The 18,901-nt window shown below is 39.7% G+C and overlaps 1 protein-coding gene across 1 annotated transcript in view; it reads right to left on the minus strand.

Moving 5' to 3' along the window:
• The window catches only part of DGKI (diacylglycerol kinase iota), a 543,147-nt gene that overhangs the window by 374,847 nt on the left and 149,399 nt on the right, over nt 1-18,901 (minus strand). The window contains exon 2 of the mRNA XM_027842255.1: nt 18,357-18,465. Coding sequence (XP_027698056.1) covers nt 18,357-18,465 — 109 coding nt within the window. The remainder of the gene's footprint in view (nt 1-18,356; nt 18,466-18,901) is intronic.

Here is an 18,901-nt window from a genome sequence, read left to right on the forward strand (position 1 = left end):
ATAGATAGATAGATAGATAGATAGATAGATAGATAGATAGATAGATAGATAGATAGATAGAGGGCACAGGGTGAGTTGAAGATGAAGGGGTCATATCTGGAGAATAAAATTAAGGGGTGAGAGAGGATTATACTAGGAGAAGGAGAAAGGGAAAGGTAGAATGTGGGGTAAATTATCTCACAAAAAAACAGAAAATAAAAGGCTCTTATAGTGGAGGGGAATGGGGGAAGGTGAGAGGAAATGAGTGAATCTTATTCTCATAGGATTTGACTTAAGGAGGGTATAACATACACACTCAATTGGATATGGAAATCTGTCTTACCCTACAGGAAAATAGGAGGGGAAGGGGACAAGAGAATAAGGGGATGATAGAGAGGAGGGCAGATTGGGAAAGGGGGCAATCAGAAGCAAATACTTCTGAGGAGGGACAGGGTCAAAAGAAAGAATAGAATAAATGGGGGGGCGGGATAGGATTAAGGCAAATAGAGTTAGTTTTTCACAGCATGTCTACTATGGAAGTGTTTTGCATAACTGCACATGCATAGCCTATATTGAGTTGCTTGCCTTTTCAATGAGGGTGGGTGGGGAGGGAGGAAGGGAGAAAATTTGGAACCCAAAGTTTTAAAAACATATGTTTAAAAACAAATGTTTTCACATGCAACTGGGAAATAAAAAATACAGGAAATGGGGTACAGAAATCTATCCTGCCCTACAGGAAAATAGAAGGGGAAGGAGGGGAGAGATAGCAGGGAAAGCAGACTAGGGGAAGGGGTATTCAGAATGCATGCCATCTTGGGGTGGGGGGGCAAGATGGGGTAAAAATTTGGAACTCAAAATCTTGTGGAAGTAAATGTTGAAAACTAAAAATTTAAAAAAAATTAAAAACGAAAATAAAAAACGAAAAAAGTGAATGCAATGCTGTGATGTGGTGGCGGTGGTGGGCAGTGTTGGTGGTGGGCAGTGATGGTGGTGGTGATAATGGAAGAGGTGACTTGATAGCATTATTAGTAACCCCTCTGCATATATTCTGTATTGGTGTAGACAGATCATCTAGCTTATAAATCCTCTCCCATAATAGATACTCCATCACAGAGCAATCATGTCCAAGATGATTTCCATTTTCCCTTGCCCTTCCCTACCCTTCCCGTTGAACAGTGCTTGGTTGACAGAAGTATCACTGCCTCCTTACCTCTTCTCTTTATCTCTAGTATTTAAGTCAAGCAACTGATGACTTGTCAGGGGACACTTAAAAGATCTAGGTCAGCTCATTGGGACTAGTCCTGATCCTTCTGAAGCTTTTCTTATTCTCCCCAGTTGATAATGTTGTTGTTGTTGTTGTTCAGTCGTTTCAGTTGTATCTGACTCTTTATGGCCCCATTTGGGGTTTTCTTGGCAAAGATACTAGGGAGGTTTGCCATTTCCTTCCCCAGTTCATTTTACAGATGAAGAAACTGAGGTAAACGGGGTTAAGCGACTTGCCCAGGGTCACACAGCTAATAAATGTCTGAGGTTGGGTTTGAACTCAGGTTCACACTTCCCTGCCTAACTACCTTACGTTTAATTACTTTGTATTCATTGATATTTAATCACTTTTTATTTATTCTGTATATATTTATATATGTATTTATTATCTTTGCCATTAGAATATAAGTTTCTTGGGAGCAAGAATTGTTTCATTCTTTTTATTTACATCCCTCACACCTAGTACAGTGCCTGGCACATAGAAGGTGCTTAATAAGTGCTTATTCATTGGTTAAGGACAACTAGGTGGTACAGTGGATAGAGTGCCTAGCCTAGAGTCAGGAAGACCTGAGTTCAAATAAGGCCTCAGATACTTACTAGCTATGTGACCCTGGACAAGCCACTTAATCCTGTTTGGCTCAGTTTCCTCATCTGTAAAATGAACCAGAGAAGGAAATGGCAAACCACTTCAGTATTTTTGCCAAGAAAACCCCAAATGGGGTCACGAAAAGTCACACATGGTTGAAATGACTAAACAACAACAACAATAAAAATTCATTAGTTGACTGATTGGGAAATTGTGGCCTCAGTCCTCCCCTCAACCTTGCCCTGATGATCACCTCCATGCTGTGATAGGTACCCCCTGAAGGCTGAACTCTTGGCTTGGGGGATGTTACTAGTAAATAAGAATCCCACCCTTTTTGTTTGGGGTGAGACAGAGTGAAGCATATAAGATGAGAAAGCACAGTGTATTATGATCTGCATCACAGATGTCATGACTTTACAAACTCACCCATCTTCCAACCTCCCTTTTACCACTGAGGGCACCACTATGCTTCCAATCACCCAAGTTTTCTCAACTTTAGTATCATCTTTAACCCCTCACTCTTTCCCACTTATGTAACTAATCAGTTGCCAAATCTTATCCACTTTTCCTCTATTTCTCTCTTATCTGATCCTTTCTCTCTATTCACCCAGATACCACCCAAGTTCAAACCCTCACCACTTTTCACCTTCATTGCTGTCAAAACTTCCTGAATGGTTTCCCTACCTCAAGTCCCTTCCTTTCCAATTCATCTTCTCACATAGCTACCAAAGTGATTTGGCAAAATGAGTAGATCTGACCACATCACTCCATTATTCAATAAATACCACCAGCTCCCTACTAAACAGAGGATCAAGTATTATTTCATCTCTACATCATCCCTTTAAAACTTATATTTGCTGTAAGTTATGTAATCTATATCACTGATATCAAACTCAAACAGAAACAGGAATTACTAAACCTTCTAGAAGGATCCCTGATGGCTGCATATTGACTTAGACAATCACAAGTTAACATTATCTATGTTCTATTGTATTTCATTTATTTCATTAAATATTTCCCAATTACATTTTAATATGATTAGGCCATCATTGGGGGGTGTTGTAGACAACAGTATGTTTGATACCTCTAATCTACATAATTATTAGTACAGAAATACATGTAACCCTACATATATGTGCACACATATTGGGGAGGGGCTCAAAAATGTTTTACTGATAGGGTTGTATGATCCAAACAGCATGGATACCCCTGCTCTGTAGGACAGTTGTAGAAGAAAGACAAAGACAAATACTGAGAGAAAGAAAACAGGACAGAAGGGAGAAAAGAAAAATGAATAAAAAGAAGAGGAAGAGAAAGAATACAGCTGAACCTAGCTTTAGGCAAGAAAGATTCTCTTGAAGGGTTGTAATGAAATTATGATTTCCCCTTTGGATTACAGGAGGAGCTCACATCAGAGGTGCCTCATCTTCATTTCCAGTCTGACTTTCAATTAGAAATAGCTCCTAACATTTTAACTCTTAAAATCTCTGCCTCCTTGCCTCTTGTCTTCACTCCTAGTATTTTAGTCAAGCAATTGATGATTTATTAAGATATCCTTAAAAGATGCTGGCCAGCTTACTGGGACCTTGTTCTGAATCCTTTTTCTTTTTTTAATGAAAAATCATCTTTCTTTAATGTATCTATTTGGGATTCTTATATACAGGCAGCTGTAGACTTATGTATGTAAATCCATATGTGCAGAAATATCCTTGCCCTTCCTCTTATCCCTTCAAACACACACATGTATCACTGCCCCTACCATTGCTGACACATGAATCACTATGAACAACTATTGCATTTTCTAGATATTATGTAGATGCATAAGTAGATGAAGGGCAGATAGGTGGCACAATGGATAGAGCACCAGGCCTAGAATCAGGAAGACCTGAATTCAAACGTGACCACAGACACTTACTAGCTGGGTGACCCTGGGCAAGTCACTTTGTTTGTTTTAGTTTCCTCATCTGCAGAATGAGCTGTAGTAATGAAATCATTCCTCCCTATATGGTGGTGGTGGTGGTGGTGGTGGTGGTGGTGGTGGTGGTGGTGGTAATAGTAGTAGTAGTAGTAGTAGTAGTGGCAGCAGCAATAGTAGTAGTAGCAGTAGCAGTAGCAGTAGCAGTAGCAGTAGCAGTAGCAGTAGTAGTAGTAGCAGCAGCAGTAGTAGCAGCAGCAGCGGCTACAAGAATTTACATAACACTTTAAGGATTTCAAAGCACTTTACATATGTTATCTCCTTTGATGCTCACAACACCTACTGTGAGGTAGATTCTATTATTGTTCCCATTTTACACATGAGGAAACTGAGGCTAGGAGAGGTTAAGTGACATATTCAGGGTCTGAGGCAACATTCAAACTAAGGTCTTTTTGGTTCCAGACCTAATACTGTCTATGTGCCAACTAGCTGCTTATAAAAATACCCTACAAAAAAAAATAGAAGAAAAGAGACTGAAATTTGGCTTTATTATGCTCATAAGAAATGCATACGACTAATTAAAAGCTTAGGGAGATAGTTTTTATTTATTTACTGATGGGAAAAGAATTACTAAATGGATCTTTGGCAATAACTTTTATTGAGACATGGAATTTTTGACTTGAGAAAACAGACAAGGAATCATGGAAAAAGCACTGCATTTGCTGTCAGAGGGACTTGCCTGAAGGCCAACTTTGCTTATTACTCACTATACCATGATAAACACGTTCCTTTACTCCTCTGGGCTTCAGCTCCCTCATTTGTAAAGTGAGGATGTTGGAACAGCTGATCTCTAAGTTCTCTTCTAGCTCAAAAGTCTCTGGATATATTCTAAATGAATTAATAATAATATTTTACTTTTATTTGACACTCCTGTTCGAACTGTTTAAAACATTTTATATGTATACATATATATGTGTGTGTGTGTGTGTGTGTGTGTGTGTGTGTGCATACATATGTAAGTTTCAAGCTCTTATGCCTCAAATTCCCTCTCAGGCACATTACATCAGACACAGAAGAAAGCTATGATCACACAGTAAGCATCAGACGCTTGATTCAAACCCAGGTCTCTCTGGACTTCAAGCCCAGTGCCCTTTCCCCCATATCACAAGGGCTCTCTAGTGTTCTTTCTCTATGCCATGTTTATTTTCTAAACACAGAAACTCTACTTAAAAATTCTTTTTTTTCCCTTTTTTTAAATGCAAAAGATAGCTATGGAGCTTCCCAAAACATTCTGGCAGAAATGCAAACTCCTTGAGGGCAGAGGGTATTTTTGTCTTTTCATTCCAGTGTGTTTAATAAATGCTTGCTGATTGGCTGACTGATTCAATTTATAATGCAAATGCTTAAGAATTCCTTCCTGAAAAGCAGGAAATTGGACCCAGTGATCTATTTGAGGGACTTTGCAGCTTTAAGATGTAGCTGTTCAGTCGTGTCTGACTCTCCGTGACCCCATTTGGGATTTTCTTGGCCAAAATACTGGAGTGGTTTGAGATTTTCTTCTCTCATCATTTGCTGATGAGCAAACTGAGGCAAATGGGGTTAAAGTGACTTGCCCAGGGTCACACAGCTACTAAGTGTCTGAGGCCAGATTCGAACTCATGAAGATGAGTCTCCCCCGACTTCAGGCCTGGCACTTTATATTGCTCCACCTTGCTGCCCCTCAAGATCTAGAGATTTCCCTATTAGCCTGTGGTGATGAATGAGTGGAAGAGTGACCAAAGTAGGGGAGTGTGTGTGTGTGTCTGTGTGTGTGTGTGTCTGTGTGTCTGTGGCTGCTCACTTATTCTTACGCTCCACCTCTCATCCTCCCTTTCCCCAATATGGCAGCTCAGTTCAGTTAGGTCACAAAGGTCACACCAATCTGTAGAAGCTCTACTCCACAGAGCACTATCCAAAGGCCTAGTATCACAGGAATTTGCTTGTCTGGCCTTGTAATCCAACCTGATGTCAAAAGTGCTAGTGACAGAAACGTCAGGGCTTAAGGCCTGAAAAGCAAGCTCAGGTCTCCTTGGGCCTGCCACCTGAAAGAGGGCTGAAATGAGAACACACACATTTATAAAAACCCTTCCTCCTCCTGACTTTTCATTCAAGGTTTCTAAAGATAAGATGCCCTAGTTTCATAACCCACTTTAAGCCAATCCCAGCACTGAGACTCTGTTTCCCCAATCTTGTTCCTGAACTAACCTGAGTAGCAGCATCCAAATTATGTTATCTCCCTACCTGTCAGGGGGAGGTTCCTTTTTTTAGAAATAGCAACAGGAGGGAAAGGAGGAAAAGGAAAGGGAATCTGTATTTAGAATATGGGTTTTGTGTTTGGTGTTGATGTGTTTTTCACAGTTCTCTGGGTTGGAGGAGGCTTTCTGATATGGAAGGGTAGGTAAGGTATCACTGGAGGAACCTGGGATTAAAGCTCTTTGGGAATGACATTGGTAGCTACTGCCATGGTCCGATCCATTTTTAGGCCAGCTAATGAGCAATCACAATGGAAAAGGAGTCAAAAGCTATCTGCTACACCTTACAACAATACTCAAACAGCAAACAAAGAACAGCGTCAGTCCAAATTTCATTCCCAAGGTGAAGGAAGCATATCAAGTTTACTAAAACAACATGGCATCAGTAGAGTGGGTATAATTATAAATGAGTAACTCCCTCAAAACCTAGAATATGGATTCAGACCTAGGAGATAATCATTTTTGTTTCCCCTCTGAGCATTGCAATTTGGCTTGTTGCCCCTAAAGCTTCATGGTTTAACTCCTCCAGACAGAAGTCAATGTCACAATGAAGATGACCAGAGAGAAAGAGCTTTATCAACCTGGAATGCCAATCTGTCACTATTTTTTAAAAGACTTTTTCTTTAAATGAATATAACACATGGTCAAAAGGGAAATGTAGCAAGTACCATTTCAAAAATAAAAACTTGATCTTAAATTAAAATAGCATCATGGGGTTAGAAGGGACCCTCAGAGGTCATCTAGTCCATCCATACATGAACAACAGTTCTTTCTTCAACATTGGACAAGTGGTTATCCAGCCTTCAGTTGATGACCTTCAGTGATAGGGAGTTTACAACAGAGATAGTTCATTTCCCTTTTGGACAATTCTAATTGTTAAGATTCTTTTTTAATATATAAATCCTAAATTTGCTTGTGCAATTTTTTTTCCTGTTGATCCTACTTCTCCCTTCTACGGTTAAAAGGAAAAAAAAAAGGGTACTCCCTTTTCTAAATGACAGTTCTTTAAATACTTAAAGGTAGTTTATGTCTTCTATTCTCCAAGGTAAACATACCCACTTTCCTTAATCAATCGTCAAATGGTATAAACTCAAGGCCTTCCCAATTCCAGTAGCTCTAGATATTCTCCAGGCTATCAAAGTCGTCTTTAAAATGTGGTACCTCAAACTGTACACAATATTGAGGATATGAAATTGAGGCTGACCGAAGCATGAAGGCAGTTCAGTGGATAGAGAGCTGGACTTGAAGTCATAAAGAGTTCATATCTAATTTCAGACTTACTCTGTATCACTTAACCTGTCTGCTCCAGTTTCCTTATCTGTAAAATCAGAGTAACAGTAGCACCTCATTCCCATGGTTGTGGTAAAGACAAAAGGAGATAACATTTGAATAGATCTCTGCAAACCTCAAAGCAATGCTATTAACATTGTTGTTGTTGTCGTCATAGCGTGGTCTGAGTATAGCAAAGTAGAGTCCTTAACACTATGCCCCTCTTAACAAACCCTGTGATCACATTAAATTGCATGGTGGCCTTAAGACCCTTTAGACTCATATCTAGCTTACTATCCATTAAACACCCTCCCCCAGTCTTTTTTTTTTTCAGATGAACTGCCATCTCTTTCATCTTGTACTTGTGAAGATGCCTTTTTAAATCCAAGCATAAATGTTTATCTTTATCACTATTAAATTTCATATTTGATTGTAACCTGTCAAGATCTTTGCTAATCCTGAGCGTCACTGGGTGTGTCAGCTATTCTTCCAAGATCTAGGTCATCTTCACAGTCAATAAACATGTCATCCATGCTTTTATCCAAGTCCCTGATAACGTTAATGAGCAGAAGACCAAGCACCTACCCCTGGGAAGTTCCACTGTAGACCTCCATCCAAGTTGACATTGAATCATTAATGCCTACTCTTGGGGCTCACCATTCAACTAGTTCTGCATATACCTAACTATACTATCTCTTCATCTTTTCCATAATAATAGCTTGAGAAAATCTGTTAGCTCTTTGTTAAAAGGTATGTAAACTTTATCTGTGGGACATATTTGGAGTAAGAAGAACTGGGTTTGAATTCTAGTTCTGCCACTTACCACCTGTGTGACCTTAGGGAATTCACTTCATTTCTATAGGCTTCAGTTTACTTATTAGCAAAATAAGGAGGCTGGACTAGTTGAACCCCAAAGTTTCTTCAAGTTTTAAGTTTATGACCCTATGATTTACAGCATTTCCTTGATCTATCTGTCTAGTAATCCTGTTCAAAAAGAAAATAAAGCAAGTATGGCATGGCTCAATCTTGAGCCTCGCTGGTTCTTGGTGATCATTACTTCCTTTGCAAGATATTAATTAAGCATACCTTTAACAATAAATACATTCTAAATTTTGTCCAGGAAGCAAAGTCAAGCTTACTGGTACATATTTTGTAGATTTCATTATCTTCCCTCAAGTCCTTTTTAAAATCAGGACATCTGTCTTCCAATCCTGTCGTAGGTCTCCTATTCTCTATGATCTTTCAAAGATTACAGATGTGTCAGTTCTGGGAGTACTCAAGGATATAGTTCATCTGAACCTACTGAGTTGAATGCAGGAAGAGAAGATAGGTGCTGTCCTTCTCTCTCTATACTTATCTCAGCAATCAAATTTCTATTAGCCATTTTCATTCTATTTTTCCCAAGCCAAAGATCAGTCTCTCTGGCAGAGAAAACAGAAGCAAAATGAAAGCTGAAGAGCTCTGTCTTCTCTATATCATCTGTTATCATTGGGCCATTTACACTAATTATCTGTCCTATCTCTTCTTTGATCCTCTTTCTTTCCCCAATATAACTTTTGTAAAAAGCCTTTTTGTTGTCCTTAGCTTTTCTTACCAGCTCATTCTGTGCTTCAGTACTTCCAACACTGCTGCTATAGGACTATGCTGTGCTTTTGTAGTTATTCTCTATTACTTGTCCTTGCTTCCATCTTTTATATATGCTCCTTTCAAAATCTAAGTTGGTTGGTGAGTTCCCTGTGCATCCATACTAGTCTCTTCAGAAAATCCCCCCTTTTCTGTACTGGAATTGCTTTTCTTTGTGTTTTCAAAATTTCATTCTTAACAGTTTTCCATCCCTCCTGGAGTAACTTCCTTTATAGAATTTTAATCTGTGGACTCTATTTGTCCTTCTTCTGAACCCTTTGAAATATGCTCTCCCAAAAGCTAGAGTTCATGTTTGAATATTCCCCAATTTCCTTACCTCTCCTATCATAAATTCTAAGATGGAGTGGTTACTTCTCCCCAAGTTTGCAATAATGCCAACCCAACAATCAGCTCTTTCCTCCGTGTGAGATTCATATCCAGAATGAAATTTGCTTTCATTATCTTCTCCACTTTTGGAAGAATGAAATTATCAGAAAGTCAAGTCATGTCCTTCAACCAACCTTCCAAAGAATTTCCATCTTGCCCAATTCAGCAGTACAGATTTCATTGAGATATCAATATGAGTTACTGAGAATCAGTTAAGTCCACAGCACTCTGCTGTGACCTATGGGAAGGTTAAAAAGGAAGCAAAAGACATAATTCCTGCCTGCAAGGAGTTTATAATATAGGTGAGGAGAGGGAACAAAAAACAAACAAAAAAAACACAATCCAATGTAAGGCACTATGCTAGACGATGAATACACAAAGGCAAAGCCCAAACAAATTCCTGCTCTTAGTGAGCTCACATTTTACAAAGCTGTGGCTGAAGCATGTGATATGCATGCAGACAAGTAAACACATGCTCATTTGAGCAGGGAGTAAATAAGGACAATAAGGAGATGAAGAAAAGCCTCCTGTAGTAAGAGACAGCAGATTGTTGGTAGTGGTGGTGATGGTGGTGGTGGTGATGCTGGTGATGATGATGGTGGTGGTGGTGATGGTGGTGGGGGTGGTGGTGGTGGTCCTTCATTTTTGAAGAGTACCAATGACATCACAGGGTGATGTCTTGACTTGCAAGTGAATTAGATTTAAGTGAGACAGAGCTGTACAAAGTTATCAGCCTCACTCTTTCCTCCAGATTCACTGACATCCAATGGCAAGACAGGTCAAGAAGACTGGCAATGGCCCTGGATGTAGTGGAAGGCCTTGGCCTTTTCAAGCTAAGGTCTTTCCCAGGTCTCAGTTTTTCAACAGAAGAGCTTGACCTCAGAAGAAGCTAAGGTTTCTAAGAGGTGGACGGAAGTGAGGAAGAATTCCTTTCTAGGCATGATAGTCTATGAAAAGCACAGAAGTGGGGGGGGCAGATATGGAGTCTGGAGATCAGCTTATGAGGAGATGTCATTTGGAGTAACACTATGAAATGAGTCTGTAAAAACAAACTTGAGCCAGACTGTGAGGGCTTTAAATGCCAAGGAAAGTAGATCCTATTTCACACTAGAAGAGATAGGGAGGAACTGAAGTTTATTGGGCTGCTTAGTACTATGGTCATGCTTTTACTTCAGGAAGATAAAAAGGAAAATCGGGACAGAGAGATCTAAGAAAACTTGAGGAAGAAGAGCTAGGGGAAGGGGGAAGGCTTCAGCAGTCAGTCATTCAGTAAGTCAGTATCCATTAAATGCTTATTATGTACCATGCCTGTGCTAAGTGCTAGGGGAGAAAATTGTTCCTGGTAAATAAAAGATACATTTGGAATTGATGGAAGGTATCTGGAGGGAGATGGGGGTGGGAGTGGAGAGAACTGGGGGAAAGCCTCCTATATAAGACAGCATTTGTCTGTTTCATGGAGGATGAGCTGAAGCAAAAAGGATTTTCACAAAGCAAGATGAGGACAGCAAGACAAACAAAGAGATGGCACACAGATTCAAGGAGGCAGAACAGTGCAAAAGATCGATTTATATTTCTAGCTCGTAGCCAAATCTGGCTAGAACACAGACTGCTCTAAGAGGACGGGCAAGGCCTCCACCAATATTCCACTCCTTACCCAGCCCACTCACAATCCCTAGATCACAGTTAAAGGGCCCTGAAAAAGCCTTCAGTAGAATCACAATCTCACTGGCATTGGCATCCTTCTGATTTTTGACATCCCTTGCTCCCTCAGCCCTGAGCAGGTTTTGCATCCCAACCCTTGGGAACACAGAAATGTGTCTGAAAGCATGACATATGAGTCACATCTCATAACAGTAAATATTATAACAGTGAAAATATCTGTCTAGCCAAAAGTTTTTCAAATACAGAGTGCAGGCTTACTTAATGGAACAACATTCAGTATACCAATGTACCAAATAGCAACCAAATACCGGCATAGGACCTGGAAATTTATCATAATTAATGAATAAATTATACATTGATCATAAAGAGAAAGAGCAAAATGGAATGGAAATAGTACTAGACAGAGTCAGAAAGACATTCAAATCCCAGGCACAATACTTATCAGTCATGACACTGGGACAAATCATTTAACCTCTCTGAACCACCATTTGCTTATCTGCAAAATAATAATTACAGTACACTACCTGCCTCAGAGCATTGCTCTGAGTAGTGGAAGGCCTTGGCCTTTGAGGGTCTGAGACTCAAAGAAGATAATATGTGTGAAACACTTTGCAATCATAGTTACCTAGTCTTATGGGATTCAGCTTATAATGACATTCAATAGTCCTCTTTCTATGATATTAGCATTCATATTTCAGCAAGCACATACACATGGGTTTAGGAACCACAGGTTAATTCTCACATTCTCCCTACCCTACAGAGTCCAAAAAGATCAAGATTTCCCTTCCATCCTCATTCTGGATTTCCCAAGACAAGCTAACAATTCAATTCTACATTCAAATGATTGGAGGAGATCATGACCTCAAAATAACCTTTTTTATTTTTTTTAAATTTTATTTATAATTTATAGAATAAAGCAAGCATTTCCACAACATAGTACAATAAAAAAGATGATTGTACATGAAACTGCAAATCTACTATGCACAACTTGCTGTTCCTTTCAAATATACAACAAAATTATCATTTAATTTTTTTCCTTTTTTTCCTAAAATAATCTTTTAAAGATAAATAATAACTCATGTTTATATAGTACTTTAAAGAAGTGGAAAACTCAAATAGAAACAGGGGCCACTAAACCATATGCAAGGATTCCTAAGTGCTGCATATGACTTAGAAAACCACACGTTAATATTATCTATGTTTTACTTCATTTTTATTTATTTTGTTAAATATTTCCCAATTACATTGTAATCTGGTTTAGGTCACACTTGGGAGTGTTGACACTTATGCTTTAAATTAGTTTCAAAATTGCTTTCTTCACAATGACCTTGTGGGGTGGGTAGTGCCATGCCAGTATTAACCCCATTTTATACATGAGAAAAAGGAGGCTCACAGAGTTTCCCCCAAGCTCACATAGGTAGCAATTGTTAGAGCCAGGATTTGAACTCAGATCTCACTAACTTTAAGTTTAATTCTCCTTCCATTATTTGAAGTCAGAGCTCTTATTTCAAGTCAACCTTATTTACCTTGAAATCTTAGATGTGTCCCAGAAATTCTCCATAACTTTTTAAAATTATTATTGACTGTTCACTAAGGACTTTTTGGACCCCCTAAAGGAGCAAACACTGGCCAGCCACAGTCAAACCTGTGATCAGACACGCTGAACAGACCTTAGAAGTCATCTAGTCAGGGCAGCTAGGTGGTGCAGTGGACAGAGCACCAGGCCTGGAGTCAGGAGGACCTGAGTTCAAATCTGGCCTCAGACACATAATACTTACTAGCTGTGTGACCCTGGGCAAATCATTTAACCCCATTGTCTAACCAAATTAAAAAAAAAAAGAAGTCATCTAGTCTAGGCTCACCTTGTTTTTCAGATGAGGAAAATGACACCCAGAAAGGTTCAATGACTTGCCTAAAGTCACACTAGTAATAAGTGACAAAGGGAAGGTTTTAACCCAAGGTCTTCTGGCTCCAAAGTCAATTCTCTTTCCCATAGTGCCATGCTCTGGCTGAACAATGTTTGACAGAGGCATGACAGCCCCCAATACACGTGTAACAGTGTCAGCAGAACAAACTAGTCTTTGGCTCAGTCCCTGGTCTACTTTTCTGCTACCATACTTATGGAATCAGGGTTTCCTCCCCTAAAAACTGTGTTTTTAAAATAGCAGGATTTTGCCTCTCATTTCTTTGGCAGCCTCCGCCTACAGTCCCTTCTCAGCTTTGCTGTTTAGAGTATACAACTAACTTCATTGAGGTGTGAGGACAGCTCAAAGAGCAAACTACATACAGATTACATTAAGTCATGGTGTGGCAGTTTAGACCATGAATAATAGCTAACATTTATATTATGCTTTAAGATTTGCAAAGCATTTTAAATCTCATTTTATTTTTACAACAACCTGTGAGGTTCCCATTTTTACAGATTAGAATACTGAGGCTGAGAATTTAAATGACTTGCCTATTAGTTATTAAAGTGTTCAAGGCAAGATTCAAAATCTGGTCTTCCTGATTGCAAGTCCAGACTACTATCCACAATGCCACCTAGCTGCCTCTGTAGTTCCTTGTCCTCACTAAGATCATGACCGTCACTTGGTGTTGTTTAGTAAAGTTGTGGGCATGTTTCCTGAAGTCAAAGACACCAGCCATTTCTTCTATTTCCTTGGTATTTTCATTCCAATTCCTGTCTAATCCCTTCTTATTGCAAGGATCTTCCCAGAGTAGGTATTACTGGGAATTGAGCAATTTTAATTTAGTTAGGATAGAGCTGGAGATGCTGGAGTGATGTAGGAAGTAGTTGTCATTGATTTTCTATGGATTCGCTATATACATTTGGAAAACTCGAGGAGGGCCTGAGAATGGACACCAGAATACATTTCTTGGCCTCTAAGATTGTTTTCCCTAAGCTTACTTATAGTTAGGATTTGAGGATTTCACCATCTTGTACTGCCTTTCCTATTCTCAGTCCAGGAAGGTCTTGGGGAAGCAGCAGTGAAAACAGCGCTGGACCTGAAATCACAGTATCTTGATCTGAATCCCAGATCTACCATTTTCCACCTGAATGTTGTCATTGAGTCGTGTCTGACTCTTCGTGACCCTATTTGGGATTTTCTTAGCAAAGATACTAAAGTTCCTTTTTCAGCTCATGACAAATGAGGAACTGAGGCAAACAGGGTTAAGTGACTTGCCCAGGGTCACATAGCTAGTAACTGTCTAAGGCTGGATTTGAACTCATGAAGATGAGTCGTCCCGATTTTAAACCCAATGCTCTGTCCACTCATTCTAGTTGAATGGCATTGAGCAAATCAGTTAAGCTCATTGGGTCTCAATTTCTCGATTTATAAAGTTATACAGTTTGACTAGATGACCATTAAGGTTATATTAGCTCTCAATCTATGCTCCATGTTCCGGAAACCGAGAGATAAATATAGGCACCCTCCAGTAGCCTTCACTGTACTTTCTGAAAATAAAATACATGCTTGCAAATAACTCTAATCCAGCAAGGGAGAACAAGCACTTTTTAAGGATCTACTATGTGCCAGGCACTGTGCTAAGTACTTTACAAATATTATGTCATTTAATGATCACAACAATCGTGGGAGGTAGGTGTTATTATTATTATTAGTAGTAGTAGTAGTAGTAGTTGTTGTTGTTGTAGTATTACCATTTTATAGTTGATGAAAATTAGGCAGACAGGGATTAAGTAACATGCCCAGTGTCACAAAGCTAGGAAGTGTGTGAGGTCACATTCGAACTCAGTTCTTCCTGACTCCTGGTCTAGCATTCTACCCACCATACCACCTAGTGCCTAATGGTCAGAAAGTTGTTTTTCAGGATCTAATATTCCAAATTTCTATTCTCCAAAGAACTATTAGGTAGTGTGGTATCCTGGAAAGAATACTGGATCACAGGAGGTGGAGCTCAGGGCCTGGTACTTCATAAGAGCTTAATTGAAACTTTTTCACATATTCATATATGGATCTATGGAGAAATTTGTTACTTACAGCATGCAAACCATAGGAGAACCGTTAATGAACCAAGCTACCACTGTGGGGTCTGAGGCTAACTGCCTACTTGTACCCTGGGAATCTCACCCAATCATTCACTAATACCTACATGCATAAAGTTACAGAACTGTAGATTATTAACACTGGAAAATTCCTCAAAGGCCATCTATTCCAAGCATTTTGTTTCACAGATGAGGAAAATGAGGCCTAGAGAGGTCACATATCTTATCTAGAGAAACACAACTAGCTAATGATAGAGCTAAGACTAGAACTCAGGTCTTCTTATCACCCTTATACAAAAACAATCAAGTTAAGGCAACCCTTGCCCTCAAGGAGCTTACATTCCAATAGAAGAAAATATATGTACGGGTTTGGCTTTGGGGGGAGATACACAGTGGTATGACATGAACATGACCCAGGAATAACATCGCAGGTGTGCATTAGGGCTAGATTTGGGAAATGTTAATTCTCTGCTTTCCACCTGCCCCTTAGTTTGGCTTGAATATGATTCCCTACTTTGGATAAGCTGATCGCCTGAAATCTCATTATGATGCTCTTTAACAAAGTTTTAGATACTTAGCACTTTCCCAATTCCCTCAGCACCCCTCTTCTTTACAGGTTCTTTTTGAGTTGTCTTACCCATTAGAAGGTAAGCTCCTTCAGGCACCACCTTTCTTTTTCTTAATTGTATCCCTCAGCACTTAGCATAATGCCTGGCTCATATTAAGTGTTTAATACATGTTCAATGAATGGAATTGAAATTCTCCCCAGTCAAAATGCAGGCTATCATGATCTAAGTTTTCATTAAATAACTATCCTAAACAACATTAAATAATTATCCTGAAATACTGGAAAAGTCTCCTACCTGAATAGCCTCAGAAAAAGCCAAGCAGTATCTGAGCTCTCTCAAGCCTCAGTACTGGTAACTCCTTTAACAAAGGGCAAGCATTTCAGTAACATGCTTTTTCCTTTGCCAGAAACTATATAACCAAGGGCAATACAAGTAGAAAATGCTGGGGCAGCTAGGTAGTGCAGTGGATAGGGCACTGGCTTCTGCAGTCAGGAAGACCTGAGTTCAAATTTGACCTCAGACATTTAATACTTACTAGCTGTGTGACCCTGGGCAAGTCACTTAACATTTTCCACCTGAATGTTGTCATTGAGTTGTGTCTGACTCTTCGTGACCCTATTTGGGATTTTCTTAGCAAAGATACTAAAGTTCCTTTTTCAGCTCATGACAAATGAGGAACTGAGGCAAACAGGGTTAAGTGACTTGCCCAGGGTCACATAGCTAGTAACTGTCTAAGGCTGGATTTGAACTCATGAAGATGAGTCGTCCTGATTTTAAACCCAATGCTCTGTCCACTCATTCTAGTTGAATGGCATTGAGCAAATCAGTTAAGCTCATTGGGTCTCAATTTCTCGATTTATAAAGTTATACAGTTTGACTAGATGACCATTAAGGTTATATTAGCTCTCAACTGCCTTGCCAAAAAAGCAAAAAAAGAAAAAGAAGATGCTGAGGAATGCATTTTAGGATATCAGAATATATTATGAAAAATCACTGAGGGGCAGCTAGGTGACACAGTGACACCAGCCCTGGAGTCAGGAGAACTTGAGTTCAAATGGAATATCAGATAACTTAGTAGCTGTGTGACCCTGGGCAAGTCACTTAATTCCAATTGCCTCTCAAAAAAAAAAAAAAAACACTGAACAACCAACTAAAAAATGTTAAAAGCTCTTGGAAACAACATATATATGTGTGTGTACATATACATGTGTGGGTATGCATAAGTATGGGTATATGTAAACACATACACATCTGAAAGTTGTGGTGGGCAAAGGGAGGGAAAGACAGGGATTGGATTAAGGATCGAGAGAGGCTCAGTTAGAGAAGGAAGGCAGAGGGGGAAAGGGAGAATTTGGAATCAAGTCAGTCTAGAATGGATTTGCAGACAGGTATATTCAAAGCATTCTAGGTCTTCAAAGAAAATTCTCCTGCCTCTCAGTCACCCCTGAGACTAAATCTCCAGCTGCCTTAGCAAGCTAGTTCCCAATTTAGTCTCCCTAAAGAAGAATAAAGGTTTTTGTTGGAGAAGAGTCAAGGTACCGTCCCTTCTGGTAATCTCTTACCTCCATCCAAATAGGCTAAATCAGGTTTATCCTCAGTACTGAGGTCTAGCATGATTTCAATTTTCCCTGTCTCCCTTCCCCTCTCCAAAAAAAAAAAAAATCTCTCTAATTATTTTGATGTTACCTAAAATCCCTTTAATGGACTTTTTGTTCACTAAGTGATCAGTCAGTCTATCAGTCACTAAATATCAATGGCTGTTTAGCCAGAAGACAGGACAGAAAAGTACTTGGGGAAGATGCAACCAACAAAAAGGGAAAAGGGAACCAGAAGACATACCTTGTAAGTTTGTCCTGGTAGGCACTATTTCCCTTCCACTGGGTGGGAACAAACACTTGTCACCCAGTGATATTCTGAGCAGCAGCTGCAAACACATACAAGCCTACCTCCAAAGAGACAGCCTACTGTCGAAAAGTACTGACTCTGTGGTCAGATTTGTTCAAGTCTTGCCTATGCCCCTTACTACCTATGTGACCTAGGCCAAGTCACTTAACCTCATTATAGAAGAATTTCCATTTGTGTATGGGGGAAGAGGAGAAAAGAAACCAGTATTTACTAAGCACCTACTATGTGCTAGGCACTGTGCTAAACATTTTATAAATATTATCTCAACTGGTCCTCACAACAACCCTGAGAGATAGGTGCTATTATTATCCCTCTTGTACAGTTCAGGAAATTGAGGCAGATAGAAGTTAAGTGACTTGCCTAGGGTAACATAGCTAGTAAGTGTACGAAGCTACATTTGAACTCAGGTCTTCCTGATGCCAGGCCCAGTGCTCTATCCACTGAGTCATCTAAATACCCTAAGATTTGGCTAGATTTCCAATGAAGCCCTTCTCAACTCTCAATATTGTGATTCTGTGATTATTGTGGCCTCATTTTCCTCACTGGCAAAATGGTGGAGGGAGGGCTGGTTCTGCTGATCTCTAAGACCCCTTCCAGCACTAAATTCTGTAATGCTATAATGATTTATAAAGTTAGGACCATCTTAGAGCTAGCCATCATTTTGGTCTGCCTTTTTAAACAGGGATAAATTTACATAAATGATCCTTTCCAAAGGATTCACTAAGTGAGGCAACATTGTATATAGATTTCAGTCAGGGAACAACATCAATCACCCTCATTACCACTTGAAAAATATACAGTGAGTATGAGCCAAAGGTTTCACAGTCTAGAGAATAGAAGAGGCATTTAATTATGGTGAAATATTTTAATTTTTTTTTTAAAAGTCAAAACCAACACCTACACTCCAGTCTAGTGTTGCTCTGGGTTCCTTCGCTGGACCATTGGCAATAGGTAGGCTGAGGGAATGCACTGGAGCCAAATGCTGGAGGCCTGACCGAGAGATTGCCTTCCTGCAGCAAGAAGAGAAAACACAGAGAGAAAAGAAAATCAGAAGACATTGCATAGCTCATGGGTTCCAGTGGGATGGATGGTGCCAGAGGTTTGCTTATTGATTGGTTGATTGGTTTTGTTTTGGGGTTTTTGGTTTTTGTTTTTGTTTTTTGGATGTGAATACCTAGGAAAGGAGATGAATTCAGCAGAAGCATAGGTACACCTCATTCCCAGCTAAGCAGCCTTGGCAGGGTGAATGGCCTGAGAAAAGAAAGACCTCTCCAATGTGCCAGTGGAGACTTTGCGCCCCAGTGGAGGGCTGGGATTAGTGGTTACCAAATGGGGAGGGGCAGGAGTGGGGTGAATGTGAACACCAATCATTGGGCAGGATGGGGAGAGGAAGACACATCTGTTTGCCTGAAACTAGAAGATACTGTTCCTAGGGAAATCACAATG

The sequence above is a fragment of the Vombatus ursinus genome, unplaced genomic scaffold (genome assembly GCF_900497805.2).
Source record: "Vombatus ursinus unplaced genomic scaffold, bare-nosed wombat genome assembly UNPS02014870.1, whole genome shotgun sequence".
Lineage (NCBI taxonomy): Eukaryota > Metazoa > Chordata > Mammalia > Diprotodontia > Vombatidae > Vombatus > Vombatus ursinus.